The 23,955-nt window shown below is 42.2% G+C and overlaps 1 protein-coding gene across 1 annotated transcript in view; it reads left to right on the top strand.

Moving 5' to 3' along the window:
• csmd2 (CUB and Sushi multiple domains 2) overlaps positions 1 to 23,955 on the top strand; it is a 726,975-nt gene that overhangs the window by 395,992 nt on the left and 307,028 nt on the right. The window contains exon 7 of the mRNA XM_065020074.1: positions 3,188 to 3,964. Coding sequence (XP_064876146.1) covers positions 3,188 to 3,964 — 777 coding nt within the window. The remainder of the gene's footprint in view (positions 1 to 3,187; positions 3,965 to 23,955) is intronic.

Here is a 23,955-nt window from a genome sequence, read left to right as displayed (position 1 = left end):
GCCATTACTGTATTACCAATAGGACTCTACTGCCATTACTGTATTACCAATAGGACTCTACTGCCATTACTGTATTACCAACAGGACTCTACTGCCATTACTGTACTACCAACAGGACTCTACTGCCATTACTGTATTACCAACAGGACTCTACTGCCATTACTGTATTACCAACAGGACTCTACTGCCATTACTGTATTACCAATAGGACTCTACTGCCATTACTGTATTACCAACAGGACTCTACTGCCATTACTGTATTACCAATAGGACTCTACTGCCATTACTGTATTACCAATAGGACTCTACTGCCATTACTGTATTACCAATAGGACTCTACTGCCATTACTGTATTACCAATAGGACTCTACTGTGCACGTCGTCATAGCGAAGGTCTTTGACTCCAACGCTGTTCCTCTCAAATGGAACCCTGTTGTACAGCGTCTTCATCGTAAGTTGGTGTTGACGCAAGATGGCGGCAGAGTGTCGACGTACTGACACGGTTGATTATTATGGAACGTTGTGTGATCTGCGATGATTTGTTCTCGTAGTTGATGTAGTTGGATGGTGGTGTTGTTTGCCAACACTAGATTGACAACGGCCAGTTCCTGTTCATGGGTGAACAGTTCCTCAGGAGGCCGTCTGGCAGTTCTGTAGAAAATGCAAGAATATGATGTCATTGGTTAGGTCATTTATTTACATCCTCTACTGTCATACTGGACACAGTAACATCACAACTGTATTACATGTACTTCACAGCACTATACCTACTTTTTTGTTCACTGAGGAGCATAGACCTAATATTGTAGGACTCCATTTTGTATTGTACTGTGATGCAGAATGATGTGCAACAGTTCCATAGGTACAGTCTAGTGTAGAAATTTGAAGACATACCTGTTCTCCAGTCTAATTGTCTGTTATCTGGATGCTACCGTGTAGAGACTCAGGTTGGGCTGGACTCTCTGCCTCCCTCATCGTCATGATTTATGACACGGTCCACCAAAGTGGCCCTAATGTTGTTGTAAATATGTCTCCGTCTATTGCCGGGTCCCCTTCTTTGTTCATGTTATCTTCATGTTGTCTTCGTCCTCCTTCTACTCCTCTCTCTCTTCCTCTTCCTCTTCCTCTCGCTCTCACTGCCTCCACGTTTGCAAAGTTCTCACAAAAGAGGTGAGCTTACCTGAGGTCTATTTGTAGTGGTAAGGCTCTTACTAATTGGTGTTCACTGTATAAGTGTTTTCGTGTGTGTGTGTGGGGGTGTGTGTGGGGGTGTTGCCAATTTCAGGTATGTTTTGCGTTTTGAATAGAAGTGTTTTCCTTAAAGATTGCAAGAGGTTTCATTCTTGAACAAAGTGTCTAATGTAAGAAACAGTGTGTAGTGTGTTTTGCAAGGTGTGTTGCAGAATTGCAACCAAAAGTGCAAAGCGGAAAATGTGTTTGTACTTTTAGTGCCTTTGTTGAAGTCATGGTTACCAAAGTGAAGGTTTTGATGCTTTTGTCTAAGCATTCGTTTTCAGTGTGTCCTGTAATGTACTCGTGTCGAAGTCATTCCATGGAGGGCCGAGTGTCTGCTGGTTTTCGCTCCTCCCTTGTACTTGATTGATGAATTGACATCAACTTCCCGATTGCCTTTCCTACAGTTTTTTTTTCAGATTTCTTAGGCACTATCTTTGAAACTATAGGCTAGTGTTGCAAAACTCTCCCCACTAAACCACAACACCAAACCAGCAAAACATGAGACATAACTTGCAAAAGCAAAAAATTATTGCAAAAATCATCACTCTTTTTATTTATTGTTGTTTTTGTGTCAATACGGTACAGTACACACAAACCATCGTCTGAATAAGTACAGTACACACAAACCATCGTCTGAATAAGTACAGTACACACAAACCATCGTCTGAATAAGTACAGTACACACAAACCATCGTCTGAATAAGTACAGTACACACAAACCATCGTCTGAATAAGTACAGTACACACAAACCATCGTCTGAATAAGTACAGTACACACAAACCATCGTCTGAATAAGTACAGTACACACCAACCATCGTCTGAATAAGTACAGTACACACAAACCATCGCCTGAATAAGCACACGAAAGCACCAACTACCCACTTATAGTATCAATGAAAAACACTTGCGGATTTAGCTTTTTTCTGCTTGCCTGGCAAAGCAGTTTACAATAAAGTCTAGTCATCCACATGTGGTAAACACACGTACACACAGGCATCCACATGTGGTAAACACACGTACACACAGGCATCCACATGTGGTAAACACACGTACACACAGGCATCCACATGTGGTAAACACACGTACACACAGGCATCCACATGTGGTAAACACACGTACACACAGGCATCCACATGTGGTAAACACACACACACACACAGGCACCCACATGTGGAAAGTATGGATGTATTTTCCGAACATAACACATTATCAATACCACAAAACAAAACAAAATGTTCTAACAACAATAATATCAATCAATAATGTCCTCAAACAACAAAAGTGCAGTAGAAGAAAACAAAAACATTTGCCTTCTTTGTGGGTCCTGGCCATAAAGCTTCATCCACATCACATTCGATGTTGTCTTGAGCAGCGTGGAAAGTATGGCCTAGGAGTGCCGTATCCAGGCCTGGCAATGACCCCTGATCCATGTCTCCACCAGCCTCCTCCATTGCCTGTGGAATGGGCTAAGCGTCGGTGGGGCTGGCGATCGTACACCTTCCAACGCCATGCAGAGAAGAATTCTTCAATAGGATTCAAGAACAGCGAGAATGGAGGAGAGATATTGAGTGTCGATGAAAAGTGGGTGACCTGTGAACCAATTACGGGCCACAGCATCCCGGTGGAAACTAACATTGTCCCAGATGATAATGTACCTGGGCTGCTCTGGCCCCTGGTCATTAGGGATTAGTCTGTTGTGGAGGGTGTCCAGAAATGTGATAATGAGTGCAGTGTTTAATGAGCCTAGGATTGCATGATGGCCGTTTTGACTAACAGCTCCACACATTGTTATGTTGCCACCACGTTGTCCCGGGACGTTGACGATGGCACGGTGTCCGATGATATTTCTGCCGCGGCCCCTTGTTTTCTGCAAGGTTGAAACCTGCCTCGTCCACATATATTAGTTCATGATGCACTGTATCTGCTTCTAGCTCCATGACTCTCTGAAAGAGACCAGACAAAACAATGTAGCACAGTACGAAAAGACATGGATCAAATGAAGCGAGTCAAATCCAGCACAGTGGGGCAGATGAAGCAAGTCAACTCGAGCACAATGGGGCAGATGAAGCAAGTCAAATCCAGCACAGTGGGGCAGATGAAGCAAGTCAGATCCAGCACAGTGGGGCAGATGAAGCAAGTCAGATCCAGCACAGTGGGGCAGATGAAGCAAGTCAGATCCAGCACAGTGGGGCAGATGAAGCAAGTCAGATCCAGCACAGTGGGGCAGATGAAGCAAGTCAGATCCAGCACAGTGGGGCAGATGAAGCAAGTCAGATCCAGCACAGTGGGGCAGATGAAGCAAGTTAGATCCAGCACAGTGGGGCAGATGAAGCAAGTCAGATCCAGCACAGTGGGGCAGATGAAGCACCTCAAATCCAGCACAGTGGGGCAGATGAAGCAAGTCAGATCAAGCACAGTGGGGCAGATGAAGCAAGTTAGATCCAGCACAGTGGGGCAGATGAAGCAAGTCAGATCCAGCACAGTGGGGCAGATGAAGCAAGTCAGATCCAGCACAGTGGGGCAGATGAAGCAAGTCAAATCCAGCACAATGGGGCAGATGAAGCACCTCAAATCCAGCACAGTGGGGCAGATGAAGCAAGTCAGATCCAGCACAGTGGGGCAGATGAAGCACCTCAAATCCAGCACAGTGGGGCAGATGAAGCACCTCAAATCCAGCACAGAGGGGCAGATGAAGCACCTCAAATCCAGCACAGTGGGGCAGATGAAGCAAGTCAAATCCAGCACAATGGGACAGATGAAGCCTGGTCCTGGATTAACAAGCAAGCTTATTGTGTTTAAACCAGTGTATATGCAGGCGTGTGTTCATGCATAAATACCTATTTTTGAGTGTGTCAGGGTAATGATATATGGACTCTCAAGCTAATAACTTGTGGGTAATTGATGTTAAATGAAAGCAGGTCCAATTGTGGTAAATTCAATTGATTGGACATGATTTGGAAAGGCACACACCTGTCTGTATAAGGTCCCACAGTTGACAGTGAATGTCAGAGCAAAAAACCAAGCCATGAGGTCGAAGGAATTGTCCGTAGAGCTCCGAGACAGGATTGTGTTGAGGCACAGATCTGGAGAAGGGTACCAAAACATTTATACAGCATTGAAGGTCCCCAAGAACACAGTGGCCTCAAAAAGTCTTAAATGAAAGAAGTTTGGAACCAACAAGACTCTTCCTAGAGCTGGTCACCTGGCAAAACTGAGCTATCGGGGGAGAAGGGCAGAACCAAATGGTCACTCTAACAAAGCTCCACATTTCCTCTGTGGAGATGGGATAACCTTCCAGAAGGACAAACATCTATGCAGCACTCCACCAATCAGGCCTTTGTGGTAAAGTGGACCGATGGAAGCCATTACTTAGTAAAAGGCCTGTTTGGAATTTGTCAAACGGCACCTAAAGGACTCTCAGACCATGCAAGACAAGATTCTCTGGTCTGATGAAACCAAGATTGAACTATGTGGCCTGAATGCCAAGTGTCACGTCTGGAGGAACCTGGCACCATCAGTGAAGCATGGTGGTGGCAACATCATGGTGTGGGGATGTTTTTCAGCGGCAGGAACAAAGTACAGAGAAAGTACAGAGAGATCCGTGATGATAACCCGCTCCAGAGTGCTCAGGACCTCAGACTGGGGGCAAAGGTTCACCTTCCAACAGGATAACCACCCCAAGCACACAGCCAAGACAATGCAGGAGTGGCTTCTGGACAAGGTTCAATGTCCTTGAGTGCCCCAGCCAGAGCCCGGACTTGAACCCTATCAAACATCTCTGGAGAGACCTGAAAATAGCTGTGCAGCGACGCTCCCCATCCAACCTGACAGAGTTTGAGAGAATCTGTTGAGAAGAATGGGAGAAACTCCCCAAATACAGTTGTGCCAAGCTTGTATCGTCATACCAAGAAGACTCGAGGCTGTAATCACTGCCAAAGGTGCTTCAACAAAGTACTAAGTAAAGGCTCTGATTACTCATGCAAACATTTCTGAAAAACAGTTTTTACTTTGTTATTATAGTGTGAAGATTAATGGTGGGGAAAAAAACATGTAATCAATTTTATAATAAGGCTGTAACGTAACAAAATGTGGAAAAAGTTAAACTTCTTAGAGATAGGGGGCAGCATTTCCACTTTTTGAATAAATAGCGTACACAATGTCAACTTCCTGCTACTCATGCCAGGAATATATTATATGCATATGATTAGTAGGTGTGGATAGAAAACACTCTGAAGTTTCTAAAACTGGTTCAATCATGTCTGTGACTATAACAGAACTTATGTAGCAGGCAAAACCCCAATGAAAAATTGTTTTCCTCTGACCGTTCCCAAGGCTATTGGCCACTTGAGACACCTCACTATCCATAAGAGGAAAACGTTAAGGGGTTTGAAATCATTTACGAATCCACTGTACAATTATCTGTAAGGTCCCTCGGTCGAGCAGTGAATTTCCAACACAGATTCAACCACAAAGACCAGGGAGGTTTTCCAATGCCTCACAAAGCATGGCACCTACCGATCATTGTTTTGAGATAAGTGAAGTTATTAATTACACTTTGGATGGTGTATCAATACACCCAGTCACTTCAAAGATACAGGAGTCCTTCCTAACTCAGTTGCCGGAGAGGAAGGAAACTGCTCAGGGATTTCACCAAGAGGCCAATGGAGGCTTTGAAACAGTTACAGAGTTTAATGGCTATGAAACTCGACCGAGGGAGAGAATGGAGGATGGATCAACAACATTGTAGTTACTCCACAATACTAACCTAAATGACATAGTGAAAAGAAGGAAGCCTGTACAGAAGTAATATAAATAAATAAATATAAAATATTCCAAAACATGCATCCCCTCTGCAGTAAAACTACAACAAATATGGCAAACAACTTAAATTTATGTCCCAAACGCGTTATGGTTTGGGACCAAACCAAGGCAACATATCACTGAGTACCACCCTTCATATTTTCAGAATAGAGCTAAATCCTAGAGGGAAACCTGGTTCATTCTGCTTTCCTACAGGCACTGGGAGACAAATTCACCTTTCAGCAGGACAATGACCTAAAACACAAGGACAAATCTACACTGGAGTTGCTTACCAAGACGACATTGAATGTTCCTGAGTAGCTGAGTTACAGTTTGGACTTAAATTGACTTGAACATCTATGGCAAGATTTTAAAATGTCTGTCTAGCAATGATCAACAACCAACTTCACAGAGCTTGAAGAATTTAAAAATAATAAAGTGCAAATATTGTCCAGGTTTGCAAAGCTCTTACCCAGAAAGACCCAGAAAGACTCACAGCTGTAATAGCTGCCAAAGGTGAATCTAACATGTATTGACTCAGGGAGTTGAATCTGACATGTATTTACTCAGGGGGTTGAATCTGATATGTATTGATTGACTCAGGGGGTTGAATCTGACATGTATTTACTCAGGGAGTTGAATCTGACATGTATTTACTCAGGGGGTTGAATCTGACATGTATTTACTCAGGGAGTTGAATCTGACATGTATTGATTGACTCAGGGGGTTGAATCTGACATGTATTTACTCAGGGGGTTGAATCTGACATGTATTTACTCAGGGGATTGAATCTGACACATATTGACTCAGGGGGTTGAATCTGACATGTATTGATTGACTCAGGGGGTTGAATCTGACATGTATTGATTGACTCAGGGGGTTGAATCTGACATGTATTTACTCAGGGGGTTGAATCTGACATGTATTTACTCAGGGGGTTGAATCTGACATGTATTTACTCAGGGGGTTGAATCTGACACATATTGACTCAGGGGGTTGAATCTGACATGTATTGACTCAGGGAGTTGAATCTGACATGTATTGATTGACTCAGGGGGTTGAATCTGACATGTATTTACTCAGGGGGTTGAATCTAACATGTATTTACTCAGGGGGTTGAATCTGACATGTATTTACTCAGGGGGTTGAATCTGACATGTATTTACTCAGGGGGTTGAATCTGACATGTATTTACTCAGGGAGTTGAATCTGACATGTATTGACTCAGGGAGTTGAATCTGACATGTATTTACTCAGGGGGTTGAATCTGACATGTATTTACTCAGGGGGTTGAATCTGACACATATTGACTCAGGGGGTTGAATCTGACATGTATTGACTCAGGGAGTTGAATCTGACACATATTGACTCGGGGGGTTGAATATTTACCTAATAAATCCGTATTAGAATTTTCTTTTCTTTTTTTACACATTTTTCAAAATGTTCTTCCACTTTGACATGGATTCACAAATAGAGTTAATTAAGAAGGCTTGTTGAAATTCTTTCAGTAATTTAACTGATTTTCATTCTCCCTCAACTCGTATGGACCCAGAACTTCATCAAGCAAGTGATCTGTTTATTTTAGAGATGCATTCTTCCTTTTGAAAAAGAGCAAAATTTGTTTGATTTTCAATTTAAACAGAATTTGTTTGTTTTTTATCAATTTACTTAACTTGGATGAATGTTGTCTAACTTGGGAAAATAGTCTTGATCATAATGGCCTAGAAAATAACTCAAAAATAACGATACTGTAATGATTATGCCGTGATTTCGAGAAGCAGGTGCAGGTAAAATGTTCAATGAAAACAACAAACATGAACCAAGACAGCGTAACAGCAAGGTAACATGAACCAAGACAGCGTAACAGCAAGGTAACATGAACCAAGACAGCGTAACAGCAAGGTAACATGAACCAAGACAGCGTAACAGCAAGGTAACATGAACCAAGACAGCATAACAGCAAGGTAACATGAACCAAGACAGCGTAACAGCAAGGTAACATGAACCAAGACAGCGTAACAGCAAGGTAACATGAACCAAGACAGCATAACAGCAAGGTAACATGAACCAAGACAGCGTAACAGCAAGGTAACATGAACCAAGACAGCGTAACAGCAAGGTAACATGAACCATTACAGTGTAACAGCAAGGTAACATGAACCAAGACAGCGTAACAGCAAGGTAACATGAACCAAGACAGCATAACAGCAAGGTAACATGAACCAAGACAGAGTAACAGCAAGGTAACATGAACCAAGACAGCGTAACAGCAAGGTAACATGAACCAAGACAGCGTAACAGCAAGGTAACATGAACCAAGACAGCATAACAGCAAGGTAACATGAACCAAGACAGCGTAACAGCAAGGTAACATGAACCAAGACAGCATAACAGCAAGGTAACATGAACCAAGACAGCGTAACAGCAAGGTAACATGAACCAAGACAGCGTAACAGCAAGGTAACATGAACCATTACAGTGTAACAGCAAGGTAACATGAACCAAGACAGCGTAACAGCAAGGTAACATGAACCAAGACAGCATAACAGCAAGGTAACATGAACCAAGACAGAGTAACAGCAAGGTAACATGAACCAAGACAGCGTAACAGCAAGGTAACATGAACCATTACAGTGTAACAGCAAGGTAACATGAACCAAGACAGCGTAACAGCAAGGTAACATGAACCAAGACAGCATAACAGCAAGGTAACATGAACCAAGACAGCGTAACAGCAAGGTAACATGAACCATTACAGCGTAACAGCAAGGTAACATGAACCAAGACAGCGTAACAGCAAGGTAACATGAACCAAGACAGCATAACAGCAAGGTAACATGAACCAAGACAGCGTAACAGGAAGGTAACATGAACCAAGACAGCGTAACAGCAAGGTAACATGAACCAAGACAGCGTAACAGCAAGGTAACATGAACCAAGACAGCGTAACAGCAAGGTAACATGAACCAAGACAGCGTAACAGAAAGGTAACATGAACCAAGACAGCGTAACAGCAAGGTAACATGAACCAAGACAGCGTAACAGAAAGGTAACATGAACCAAGACAGCGTAACAGCAAGGTAACATGAACCAAGACAGCGTAACAGCAAGGTAACATGAACCATTACAGTGTAACAGCAAGGTAACATGAACCAAGACAGAGTAACAGCAAGGTAACATGAACCAAGACAGCATAACAGCAAGGTAACATGAACCAAGACAGCATAACAGCAAGGTAACATGAACCAAGACAGCATAACAGCAAGGTAACATGAACCAAGACAGTGTAACAGCCGCAAGGTAACATGAAACAAGACAGTGTAACAGCAAGGTAACATGAACCAAGACAGTGTAACAGCAAGGTAACATGAACCAAGACAGTGTAACAGCCGCAAGGTAACATGAAACAAGACAGTGTAACAGCAAGGTAACATGAACCAAGACAGCATAACAGCCGCAAGGTAACATGAAACAAGACAGTGTAACAGCAAGGTAACATGAACCAAGACAGCATAACAGCCGCAAGGTAACATGAAACAAGACAGTGTAACAGCAAGGTAACATGAACCAAGACAGCATAACAGCCGCAAGGTAACATGAACCAAGACAGCATAACAGCCGCAAGGTAACATGAACCAAGACAGCATAACAGCCGCAAGGTAACATGAAACAAGACAGTGTAACAGCAAGGTAACATGAACCAAGACAGCATAACAGCAAGGTAACATGAAACAAGACAGTGTAACAGCAAGGTAACATGAACCAAGACAGCATAACAGCAAGGTAACATGAACCAAGACAGTGTAACAGCAAGGTAACATGAAACAAGACAGTGTAACAGCAAGGTAACATGAACCAAGACAGCATAACAGCAAGGTAACATGAACCATTACAGCATAACAGCAAGGTAACATGAACCAAGACAGCGTAACAGCAAGGTAACATGAACACAGGTGCCAACTGAGGAATGAACAATAGGAAGGGACTTATAAAAGGGAGGTAATGAGATCTAGGTGTGAATCAAAACGATGAGATCCAAGTGTGAATCAAAACGATGAGATCCAGGTGTGAATCAAAACGATGAGATCCAGGTGTGAATCAAAACGATGAGATCCAGGTGTGAATCATAACGATGAGATCCAGGTGTGAATCATAACGATGAGATCCAGGTGTGAATCATAACGATGAGATCCAGGTGTGAATCAAAATGGCGAGATCCAGGTGTGAATCATAACGATGAGATCCAGGTGTGAATCATAACGACGAGATCCAGGTGTGAATCATAACGATGAGATCCAGGTGTGAATCATAACGATGAGTGCCAGGTGTGAATCATAACGATGAGATCCAGGTGTGAATCATAACGATGAGATCCAGGTGTGAATCATAACGATGAGATCCAGGTGTGAATCAAAATGACGAGATCCAGGTGTGAATCATAACGATGAGATCCAGGTGTGAATCATAACGATGAGATCCAGGTGTGAATCATAAGGATGCGTGCCGGTGGTTAGTGTTCCGGTGACGCCGCGCGCCGGAGGGAAGGACCAGGAAGGACCAGGACTAGACGTGGCAAAATACACTGAATTCATACATTGTCAGTAATTGAAATTGTAAACACAAAACCAGAACTTATTTTTTTATCCAATCTGGGAGGTAAACTCAATATAATAATTGGATATTTTTGCTGTGTATTGTGAATTAAATCACGGCATTAGAATGCGTCAGACGCCGACCTGTCACGTCCTGACCTTAGTTCCTTTTTTATGTCTCTATTTTTGGTTTGGTCGGGGCGTGAGTTGAGGTGGGCGTTCTAGTTTTTGTTCTATGTTTTGTATTTCTGTGTTTGGCCTGGTATGGTTCGCAATCAGAGGCAGCTGTCAATCGTTGTCTCTGATTGAGAACCATACTTAGGCAGCCTGTTTTCCCACTATGAGGTGTGGGTAGATATTTTCTGGTTAGTGTTTGTTGCACCTGTTAGAACTGTTAGTTTATCGTTTTGTTGTTTTTTGTTCTTGTATTCATTCTGGATTAAAAGTATTATGTATTCGTACCACGCTGCACTTTGGTCCTCCTCTCCTTCCACCAACGAAAACCGCTACACAACCAAATTAGAGCTCATTTGGCAAATAAATCCTAAGCCCCACCGACAACCCAGATATGATTATTCTCCACTAACAACCCAGATATGATTATTCTCCACTAACAACCCAGATATGATTATTCTCCACTAACAACCCAGATATGATTATTCTCCACCAACAACCCAGATATGATTACTCTCCACCAACAACCCAGATATGATTACTCTCCACTAACAACCCAGATATGATTACTCTCCACCAACAACCCAGATATGATTACAACCCAGATATGATTACTCACCACCAACAACCCAGATATGATTATTCTCCACGACAACCCAGATATGATTACTCTCCACCAACAACCCAGATATGATTACAACCCAGATATGATTATTCTCCATGACAACCCAGATATGATTATTCTCCACGACAACCCAGATATGATTATTCTCCACGACAACCCAGATATGATTATTCTCCACCAACAACCCAGATATGATTATTCTCCACGACAACCCAGATATGATTATTCACCACCAACAACCCAGATATGATTACAACCCAGATATGATTATTCTCCACTAACAACCCAGATGTGATTACTCTCCACCAACAACCCAGATATGATTACTCTCCACCAACAACCCAGATATGATTATTCTCCACTAACAACCCAGATATGATTACTCTCCACCAACAACCCAGATATGATTACTCTCCACCAACAACCCAGATATGATTACTCTCCACCAACAACCCAGATATGATTACTCTCCACCAACAACCCAGATATGATTATTCTCCAGAGTACAGCAATGATGGTAGAAGTCAGTAGTTGCACTGCTTTCACAGTTGCACTGTGTGTGTGTGTGTGTGTGTGTGTGTGTGTGTGTGTGTGTGTGTGTGTGTGTGTGTGTGTGCGTGCGCGTGTGTGAGAGCCCCTGCTCTGAGTTTTTTTGGATTCTCACTCACTCTCTCAAATGGTACTTCCCCTTAAGGGGTCTTATAAATGATGTGTGTTTGTTTGGGCGAGTGGATTGGGCCTGATATATGTGGCTCAGGGGAAGTTGCTATTGGAATGTGACGAATGACATTGAAATCATTAACCATCAACCTATCCTGTGTGTTCGGTTTACCTACATGCATTGTAATGGCTAAAAGGTGTGATGGCTCAGCATTCAAAAACATTTCTCATAATGTTTACTTCCTTTGTAAAGGATAACAACACTAATGCAATTGAGTAGCTTATTCAAAAGTCAACCTATAAATCAGATAGGAAATGGGATTAAACTAGAACCAAGAACAGACCAAGATACACTTTCACTGGCTGTTGTCATATCAATCCCGTCTCAGCTCAAAGAGGTTCTAACAACTTCTGGGATAATTGGAAAACACTAAACAAAAACAACACGAAGAGTTATCTATCCAAAATGGAGATGTATGGGTAAACTACTTCTCCAATCTTTTTGGCTCTTTAACAAAGAACAAACAGCAAAAAAAATATATATATTATTAAATACAAATCTTAGAATCAACTATAAAAGACTACCAGAACCCACTGGACAAAATACAAACCCTCCAACCCAAAAAAAAGCCTGTGGTGTTGATGATATCATCAATGAAATGATAAAATATACAGACAACAAATTCCAATTGGCTATACTTAAAGTGAACAAGGGAAAATATATAAACATAAATGTGGTTTGTATTTACAATGTTGTTTGTTCTTCACTGGTTGACCCTTGTAGCAACAGGTCACAAATATTGCTGCTGTGTTGGCACACTGTGGTATTTCAATCAGTAGATATCAACAAAATGGGGTTTGTTTTCTAATTCTTTGTGGGTCTGTGTAATCTGAGGGAAATATGTGTCTCTAACATGGTCATACTGTACATTTGGCAGAAAGTTAGGAAGTGCAATTCAGTTTCCACCTCATTTTGTGGGCAGTGTGCACATAGCCTGTCTTCTCTTGAGAGCCAGGTCTGCCTACAGCGGCCTTTCTCAATAGCAAGGCTATGATCACTGAGTCTGTACATAGTCAAAGCTTTCCTTAAGTTTGGTTCAGTCACAGTGGTCAGGTATTCTGCCACTGTGTACTCTCTGTTTAGGGCCAAATAGCATTCCAGTTTGCTCTGTTTTTTTTGTTAATTCTTTCCAATGTGTCAAGTAAATATATATATTTTTTTCTCATGATTTGGTTGGGTCTAATTGTGCTGCTGTCCTTGGGTTCTGTGGGGTGTGTTTGTGTTTGTGAACAGAGCCCCAGGACCAGCTTGCTTAGTGGACTCTTCTCCAGGTTCATCTCTCTGTAGGTGATGGCTTTGTTAAGAAAGGTTTGGGAATCGCCTCCATTTTGGTGGTTGTAGAATTTAACCACTCTTTTCTGGATTTTGATTCTGAGCGGTTATCGGCCTAATTCTGCTCTGCATGCATTATTTGGTGTTCTACGTTGTACACAGAGAATAGTTTTGCAGAATTCTGCATGCAGAGTCTCAATTTGGTGTTTGTCCCATTTTGTGAATTATTGTTTGGTGAGCAGATCACAGACCTCACAACGATAAAGGGCAAGTATTTTTTGCCAGACACTAATTGGTCAAATTTGATGTCCCTTTTGATGGCATAGAGGCCCTTGTTTTCTTGTCTCTCAGCTCGTTCACAGCTTTGTGGAAGTTACCTGTGGCGCTGATTTTTAGGCTGAGGTATGTATAGTTTTCTGTGTGCTCTAGGGCAACTGAGACGATGGACTTTGTGGAATTTGTGTTCCTGGTCCTGGTAACTGGACCTGTTTTGGAACACCATTATTTTTGCCTTACTGAGATTTACTGTAAGGGCCCAGGTCTGACAGAATCTGTGCAGAATATCTAACTGCTGATGTAGGCCCCCCTCAGTCCTTGGATCCAAATATTGCAGAAGATACCAGAGCTAATGATGATGTTAAAGAGTTTAAAGTCTATGGATTATTCAATTACATTGAGCTAATTTCTGACGTGCTGTTCCTTCTTTTTCCATAGTGTATGTTTAAGTGATTCACCATAGTGAAGGCGTAGACTTTTCCCGGGTCTCTATGTTTTTGGTTGGACAGGTTTCTCCATTTCTTTCTTAGATTTTTGCATTCTTCATCAAACTATTTGTCATTGTTGTTCATTTTCTTCGGTTTTCTATTGAGATTTTTAGATTTGATAGGGAAGCTGAGAGGTCAAATATACTGATAAGATTTTCTACTGCCAAGTTTACACCTTCACTATTACAGTGGAACGTTTTACCCAGGAAATTGTCTAAAAGGGATTGAATTTGTTGTTGCCTAATTGTTTTTTGGTAGGTTTCCAAACTGCATTCCTTCCATCTATAGCATTTCTTAATGTTACTCAGTTCCTTTGACTTTGATGCCTCATGCGTAGACTCAGGTTTCTGAATCTCTATGTTTTTGGTTGGATAGGTTTCTCAATTTCTTTGTCCGGTTTTTTTCATTCTTTATCAAACCATTTGTCATTGTTGTTAATTTACTTCAGTTTTCTGTTTGAATTTTTTCGATTTGATAGGGAAGCTGAGAGGTGAAATATAATGTTTAGGTTTTCTACTGCGAAGTTTACACCTTCGCTGTTACAGTGGAACGTTTTGTCCAGGAAGTTGTCTAAAAGGGGATGAATTTGTTGGTGCCTAAAAGTTTTTTTGGTAGGTTTCCACACTACATTCCTTCCATCTATAGCATTTCTTAATATTATTCAGTTCATTTGGCTTTGACGCCTCATGATTGAGAATTGCTCTGTTCAAGTAGACTGTGATTTTACAGTGGTCTGATAGGGGTGTCAGTGGTCTGACTGTGAAAGCTCTGAGAGATTCTGGGTTGAGGTCAGTGATAAAGTAGTCTACCGTACTACTGCCAACAGATGTACCTACCATAGGAGTCCCATCAAAGCCTACACTTGACTATGTACATACCCAGCGTGCGACAGAGCTGCAGAAGTTGTGACCCATTTCTGTTGGTTATGTTGTCATAGTTGTGCCTAGGGGGGCATATGGGGGAGGGAATGCTGTTCTAGTGGGGGATATAGGTAGCACACAGGAGGACATTTTTCTCTGTTGAGATACTTTCCTTTTCAATTTCGGGCCAGATGTAAAATGTTCCTGTTTTGATTAATTTAATCGATCAAGTTAGGTCTGCTCTATACTAAATTAGCATACCCCCTGAGTCTCTTCCCTGTTACACACCTGGTAGTTTGTTGGATGGGACTACCAGCTCTCTTTAATCTAGAAGGAAACCAGTGGCTCCATCTCCTCTATACCATGTTTCTTGTAGGATGACAATGACTGTATTTACGATTTCAAGACCTCAGGCCTTGGATATTATAAGGCTTTGTGTTCCATGAAGTGTCCAATGTTGCTGGTTGTGTAGTTTGGCCTCAGGCCAGTAAGTGTGAGCAGAGCTTGCTGAGCATCTGGTACATGCCGTTGGCTTGGGCTAGTGTATGAGTGGGGTTGGGCATGTTTACCTTCTCACAGCCTGGGCGTATGTGTGACTTCCATGTTGAGGCCCTCTCTGCGGGAGTGGAGGACACGGGGTGGACTGGAGCGTGTTGCGTCTTTGGCTATGCCGGATTAAGTGATATGACATGCTATTCTATAAAATCCTTTCTCTGTAATTAATATTACCTCATTGAGCTGATCATGTAAATGTAATTAACTAGAGAGTCGGGGCACCATGAAATAATGTTTATAGAGCTGTTATCTTCCGAATAAACTCTTAAAGACCTAGTAATATTTTACATCAATAGCAGTCAATATTACTCGTCACCTTATTTCAGTCTCATCTGAACATCGTAGAGTTTTTGGATATCTTCACGAACCCATGCTAACAAGTTGAATCAGCAATACAAAATTGGGTTTAATTCATTAATGTGCTAAAAACCTGGTAATCTTTTACATCATGTAACGACTCTCGTGGGTTGAAGGAGACAGGTGTAGCGTTTTTTAAATGTATTTCTTATTAAACTGAACACCGCAACAAAATAACAAAGTAGAAAAGAAAAGAAAGTTCTGTCAGGCCAAAACATCTAAATAGAAGAAGTAAGTAACTCCCCACAAAACCCAAACGGAAAATCACAACTTAAATATGATCCCCCCCCATCGGAGACAACGATAGACAAAAACAAAAAAGAAATAGAAAACATAGATTCTCCCACCTGAGTCACACCCTGACCTAACCAAACATAGAGAATAAATAAGGATCTCTAAGGTCGGGGCGTGACACGTCAATAGCAGTCAATATTTAATCGTCACCTTATTTAGTCTCATCTGAAAGTTGTAAATTCTCTAAATCTTCACAAACCCTGGCTAACAAGTTGAATCAGCAAGACAAAATGTGTTTTAATTATTTATTAATACCTAAATAATCACACAGAATTACATCTACACAGAATGGATAATATATTGATTACAAATTCTGTCATGAAGGAAAACGTCCCTAGGGGACGGAACAGATATGATGGCTGGTTGCACAAAGAAAGGGGGTGGGGTTTGAGTGAAAGAGCGGGAAGACTGAGGAGCAAAAAGGTTTTGTGTCTCTATCGGGAAGTAGGCAGCTATGCTATCGTAAATACAGTATCTTATGCATTCATTCAGCTATGCTATCGTAAATACAGTATCTTATGCATTCATTCAGCTATGCTATCGTAAATACAGTATCTTATGCATTCATTCAGCTATGCTATCGTAAATACAGTATCTTATGCATTCATTCAGCTATGCTATCGTAAATACAGTATCTTATGCATTCATTCAGCTATGCTATCGTAAATACAGTATCTTATGCATTCATTCAGCTCTGCTATCGTAAGAAAAGTATCGTATGCATTCATTCAGCTCTGCTATCGTAAGTAAAGTATCTTATGCATTCATTCAGCTCTGCTATCGTAAGTAAAGTATCTTATGCATTCATTCAGCTCTGCTATCGTAAGTAAAGTATCTTATGCATTGTAAATAACCGCCCATTTGAAAAAGGAAAATTAAATAAATATTTACTCTGAGCTACGCTTTGGTAGATTGGTCATAGATAGAAAGCAGTGTGGTCCAGCATAGGTCTCTGGTCCTCTGAAGCAAGTCTAGTGATGAACTGGAGAGTGGTAGTATGGATACTCTGTCCGTCCTCTCCTATCCCACGTTTAGTGGGCGGAGAAGGTATAATTTCTTTAGTGAATAAGAGTTCAAAGTTCATACCAAGTTGCCATGCTATATGCTCGTGCTATATTCTGGCTGGTATAGTCAAAATTCATCCTTTCGGTGTGTTGATAGTCACCTTCACATTGAACACGATGCTAATTTCGTTACGTTTTTATCTGAGCCTTTTTAACGTAGGACCGTCGTCCTCACGTCCTCGGAACAGGAAGTTACATTTTCGTAAATGAGCTTATATAGGGTTGGGAGAGAGGGCCGTGTTTCATAGTTTATAACCAATGTCTGTTCACATGGGCGGAGCCACTGAGTTGGCAGAGTTTACAACCAATGTCTGTTCACATGGGCGGAGCCACTGAGTTGGCAGAGTTTACAACCAATGTCTGTTCACATGGGCGGAGCCACTGAGTTGGCAGAGTTTACAACCAATGTCTGTTCACATGGGTGGAGCCACTGAGTTGGCAGAGTTTACAACCAATGTCTGTTCACATGGGCGGAGCCACTGAGTTGGCAGAGTTTATAACCAATGTCTGTTCACATGGGCGGAGCCACTGAGTTGGCAGAGTTTACAACCAATGTCTGTTCACATGGGCGGAGCCACTGACTTGGCAGAGTTTACAACCAATGTCTGTTCACATGGGCGGAGCCACTGAGCTGAGCTCATGAAAACCAATTCTCTCATTTAGAAGCTACAATTACATTTCATCTTTTCACAAATATTTGTATATTTAAACATTTAAATTGCACAACAGTTCCATGTGAATCTGATAACTAGAATGTGTAGACTTTCCAAGATACAGTTTGTCGTCCTATCATCAGTAGTCAAGTCTCAGATGCCAACTGATCTGACATCATATTCATTAAGTACCAACGCATATTTTCAACTGGTTGGATTACCGAAATAGGGTTCCATTTCCCACCTTTTGATGTTCAAAGGGATTTTCAATAGTCACATCGGTAGAGTTGTAATGGGTCCTATGTGTAGCTGGTGTAGAGAGTCAGGCACAGGACAGCAGATATGAGTAATCAACGTTCTATTCAAAATGTAATACATACAAAGTAACAAATACACGCACACCATGACAGACGAAAATCACAATCACTCTCAAAACAAAAATGGGGGAACAGAGGGTTAGATAATGAACAAGTAATTGTGGGATTGAAATCAGGTTTGTAAAACAAAGACAAAACAAGTGGAAAATGAAAAGTGGATCGGCGGTGACTAGAAGGTCGGTGAAGTCAAACCTCTGAATGAACAAGAAGAGGGACCGACTTTAGCTGATGTCGTGACAAGAGTAGAGAGAGGAAAAAGGGGAAAGGTATTTATGGGGGTCATAAACCTCCCCAACAGGGCAACGTCATGACAAGGGGCATACATGGGGTGTGGGCATTGTTGACTTGGGGGGGTTGATCGTTTGGGGTGGGGGTGTGGATGTTGGTCCTTTCGGCGTGGATCCTCTATGTATAGGTCCGGGGGGGCCCTGAAGGTCTGCTGGTCTGGGTGGGGTGTCTATTGATCTGTGGAGTGGTGGGCCAGGTAAACACTTCGTTTTGAAGCACAGTTATGGGAAATTTCCCTCTCGCACTCTCACTCGCACTCTCACTCACACTCACACTTACACTCACTCTCACTCTCACTCTCTGCAGTACTAGTACACTGGGCTTATATAAGGGTGTCACAACCTCCTTCCAGGAAATTCCAAATTGAACACAAATACAATTGGGAGAAGGACAAAGGTAGAAGAAAAGCGAGAGAAAAAATAGATAAAAGCTTCCCTCTCTTCCTCCCCGAAGGAAACGTATTTCAATCGGAGTCCATATTCTTTTTAGTGCGAGGGCAGTAGATGAGTTGTGGGCTGAATAAGAAAAGGAAGTCTCTCAAGATTAACTTGGCTGCGTCCCAAATGCTCTCCATTCTCCATAAAGTATCAGACCTCAGGATAAGACCCAGATGCAGACAGTTAAAGAAAATATAACTTTATTCATAAACAAGCAGGCAAACAACAGATCAGTAATCCAGGGCAGAGTCCGAAAGGTACAGAACGGCAGGCTCAGGGTCAGGGCAGTCAGAGTGGTCAAAAACAAGGGGTCTCCCGAGTGGTGCAGTGGTCTAAGGCACTAGCTGTGCGACTAGAGATCCTGGTTCGAGTCCAGGCTCTATCGCAGCCTGCCGCGACCGGGAGACCCCTGGTGTGGCGCACAATTGACCCAGCCTCATGAGGGTTTTGTGGGCAGGGATGTTCTTGTCCCATCGCGCACTAGCAACTCATGTGGCGTGCCGGGTGCAATGCGTCCTTTGACACATTGGTGCTGCTGGCATCCAGATTAGGTGGACATTGTGTCAAGAAGCAGTACGGCTTGGCTGAGTTGGGTTTCGGAGAACGCTCTGCTCTCGACCTTCGCCTCTCTCGAGTCTGTACAGGAGTTTCAGCGATGGGACAAGACTGTAACTACCAATTGGAAACCACAAAATTGTGGAGAAAAAAAGGGTGTAAAAAAAACACAGAAAAAAACAAACAGGTACTAACAAGAAACACGAGTGTGGGAAAAAAAACGCTGGTAGGCTTGACGAGACAAGACAGGTGAAACAGATCAGGGTGTGACGCTAGGTTTGACCAGAGCCCCCTGGATAGTCAATACATTTGTACATTTGTATCCCTCGTACCTAAAACATTTTCCTTTCAGGCTCCATATGTTTTGATTTCCCCTGTAACATAATTTATTGGTAAGAAGGTGGGAAAAAGCTGAGAAGATATGTCTGAAAACATCATGTTCCACAATTATAGATACAGTGAGGGAAAAAAGTATTTAAAATCAAATCAAATTTTATTTGATCCCCTGCTGATTCTGTATGTTTCCCCTCTGACAAAGAAATGATCAGTCTATAACTTTAATGGTTTATTGAACAGTGAGAGACAGAATAACAATAACAAATATCCACAAAAATGTTATAAATTGATATGCATTTGAACTCACTTACTGAGTTTCAAAACTGCCTCTGGAACCAAAGTCAGCAGTCGAGATCCCACCAGATTTCCATGATGGTCCCAAAACACTATGTCTGGCCCACTGACCAGACCACCACCAGGCTTCCATTATGGAGCTGAATGAAATGATTTTCCACGCCTGCACACAAGTCTAAGATCACCATGAGCAATGCCAAAGGTCGAAGATCACCATAAGCAATGCCAAAAGTCGGAGATCTCCATGAGCAATGCCAAAAGTCGGAGATCTCCATGAGCAATGCCAAAAGTCAGAGATCACCATTAACAATGCCAAAAGTCAGAGATCACCATGAACAATGCCAAAAGTCGAAGATCACCATGAACAATGCCAAAAGTCGAAGATCACCATGAGCAATGCCAAAAGTCGAAGATCACCATGACCAATGCCAAAAGTCGAAGATCACCATGACCAATGCCAAAAGTCGAAGATCACCATGAGCAATGCCAAAAGTCAGAGATCACCATGAACAATGCCAAAAGTCGAAGATCACCATGAGCAATGCCAAAAGTCGAAGATCACCATGAGCAAATCCAAAAATCGGAGTGGTGTAAATCTTGCCACGCGTTCTCTGCAGGGATGAATTTATAGCGTCTATAAATTGACTTTGCCATTTTTTTTTATTGAATACGTTTTAAGGGTCAACTATTTTGGTTAAATGTATCGCTCTCACATGCACATGTCTGTCGTTTAAGAATCAACGATGTGATATCATTCTTTTGTAGCATTTCTGACAATGCTAACATCTTTTCAGCCGAATGTCAGAGTTCTAAAATCGGACCAAAGCACTTAGGTTGTGCAGCAATCGTGCTAGTAGCTAGCTAAAATCAGTCGGATGACAGGCTAACTACAAGCAAAGGAAGCTAGCTATATTTTAGCTATGGAAGGTTTTTCACATATCTGAAGTCTTCTGTGTAAACTGACAGCCTTGACACTTGTAATCCTTCACCGCTATTGCCAGTTAGCTAGCCAACTAATGTTAGCCAATAACATTAGCTAGCTAGCTAGCTAGAAGCCAACAAGGCTGTAATATTAAATGTATGGACAGATCGTGATGCACCGACACAACTGAATGTTCACAATATCTACGACATTCTTCATCAAAACACAGCAAGCTAGTTAACTAGCTAAGTTCATATGCAACACCAAACCTTGGGAAACTGCCACACTGCTATTGTATACTGAACTCAAATCTAAACGCAACATGTAAAGTGTTGGTCCCATGATTCATGAGTTGCAATAATGTTGGAGAAATTGTTGCATGTTGCGTTTATATATTTATTCAGTGAATAACACATGCAATGGGCTACTCTGTAAACTATTCAACCTGGCTAGCTTTGCAATGTAGCTAGATCATTTTACAGCCCTTACCTTATGTATTGATTCAAGTAAAAGAGTGGCCAGGGGGGTGCAGGTGGGTAAATAACACCAACATTTGGTTGCCTGCGCGCTTTGTCAAAACAAAATGCCCTGCTTCCTAACTTAATTAGCTATTTGATGCTTTTGAACACATCAACTGTTTTATGCTATTTGTTATTATTTACCCAAGCAAGAGAAATGCACTTTCAATCAGTACAACAACAAGTGTCCTGTCATCACAAAACTGTCCATTTTAATAGTGTCAAGATAATTTATTTATGACAGGCTTGGGGATCTGCGGGGTTCCTGGGTTCACCTCTCTGAGGAGACATTTTAACCATTCTCTTTGGTGTATAGTTTTGAAACACCCACACACTGTGTGGTGCTTACTTTCAGTTGTTATGGGGCTCTTAAAAGAGCATTGTTGAATGGCAATGGACAGGGACTATAGTGTGTGATTACGGCCCGCAATTCGGGTTGTTCCTACACATGGGCATTCCTGCAGTTTAGCTAGCTATCATTAGCTAGCTAGCTATACCGCCTGCTGTGTACCGGTGTCCTAGCTATCGTTAGCTAGCTAGCTATACCGCCTGCTGTGTACCCAGTGTCCTAGCTATCATTAGCTAGCTAACTATACCGCTTGCTGTGTACCGGTGTCCTAGCTATCGTTAGCTAGCTAGCTATACCGCTGCTGTGTACCGGTGTCCTAGCTATCATTAGCTAGCTAGCTATACCGCCTGCTGTGTACCGGTGTCCTAGCTATCATTCGCTAGCTAGCTATACCGCCTGCTGTGTACCCAGTGTCCTAGCTATCATTAGCTAGCTAGCTATACCGCCTGCTGTGTACCGGTGTCCTAGCTATCATTAGCTAGCTAGCTATACCGCCTGCTGTGTACCCAGTGTCCTAGCTATCGTTAGCTAGCTAGCTATACCGCCTGCTGTGTACCCAGTGTCCTAGCTATCATTATCTAGCTAGCTATACTGCCTGCTGTGTACCGGTGTCCTAGCTATCGTTAGCTAGCTATACCGCCTGCTGTGTACCCAGTGTCCTAGCTATCGTTAGCTAGCTAGCTATACCGCCTGCTGTGTACCCAGTGTCCTAGCTATCGTTAGCTAGCTAGCTATACCGCCTGCTGTGTACCCAGTGTCCCTCGCCAACAAAAACACCTGCACTTGCTGTCATTAACAGAATGAAAACAGTGCCTTGTTTGAGAAGGTATGAACCCTAAAGTAATCAACCTACACATTGTCTGAAGTACAATACCAGCATAGTTACTATAGTAGATCAAAGTTGTGTGCTGGAGAACCTTGGTAGAGCATATTTTTATTAATTTGGTTTACATTTTGTGCCAAAATGTAGCCTGATTTAGGTAGCGCAAATGAAAGGATTAACCTCATATATTTGGACAGATCACTGACTAACACATTGATCTTCCTCACCTTTTGGTTCTTGTCTTTTTTCAATCAAATGTGTTTTTAAAGCCACTTTTTACATCATCAGTTTACAGATACCACAGCCTAGAGAACACCAAACACAAAGCAGAGGCAGAAGCACAGCAAGGAGGTGGGATTCCACCAGGAGTAACCTCGTCATTGACTTGTGGTAGTTTCCAGAGATAATGCCTAGGCTTTAACTCAGTGGGCTAAATCGGTCTTTGGGTGGACAAGCTGGATTCAGTTGGGTAACGTTTAACTTCTCTCAAAATAAATTCCACTGAAATCTTGCTTGTTGCCAGTGTCCATGGTTTAAGTCCTCTAGCTGGCACACAGTGTGCCCTTGGTCCGTACCCTTGGTTTTGTGGGACCATAATGGAAGCCTGGTGGCGGTCTGGTCAGTGGGCCAGACATAGTGTTTTGGGACCATCGTGGAAATCTGGTGGGACCACGACCTGATTTAGTGGAGGTTTTAATGGAAGAAGTCGAATATCGAGTGAGGAGGGAGAACGGAAGACTAAAAAATAAAAAGGAAGAACAAGGAGGTATTAAACTAGCCCAGCAACCCCCTTTATAAGAGCACTCCATCAATCAGAACACTTTCTCTTCCTACTCTCTGTCTCTGTTCGCCGTGACTTTCAGACCTCCTTTCACACCAGCACACATCTTAAAAAAGGAGAACGAGACAAAGAGAGAAATGAAGAGAGTGGGAGTTACAGACAGGGTGGGAAAAGGATCTTTATAGCTCTTCGTTACTTATCTAATTCCATATTTATGAGAGGGTTAATCTCTAACGGCATATTCAACATCCCCTGTCCTCCCCTCTCCTCTCCTCTATCTCCTCTCTTCTCCCCTCTATCTCCCCTC

The sequence above is a fragment of the Oncorhynchus nerka genome, linkage group LG7 (genome assembly GCF_034236695.1).
Source record: "Oncorhynchus nerka isolate Pitt River linkage group LG7, Oner_Uvic_2.0, whole genome shotgun sequence".
Lineage (NCBI taxonomy): Eukaryota > Metazoa > Chordata > Actinopteri > Salmoniformes > Salmonidae > Oncorhynchus > Oncorhynchus nerka.
This window is presented reverse-complemented; position numbering and strand designations above follow the sequence as displayed.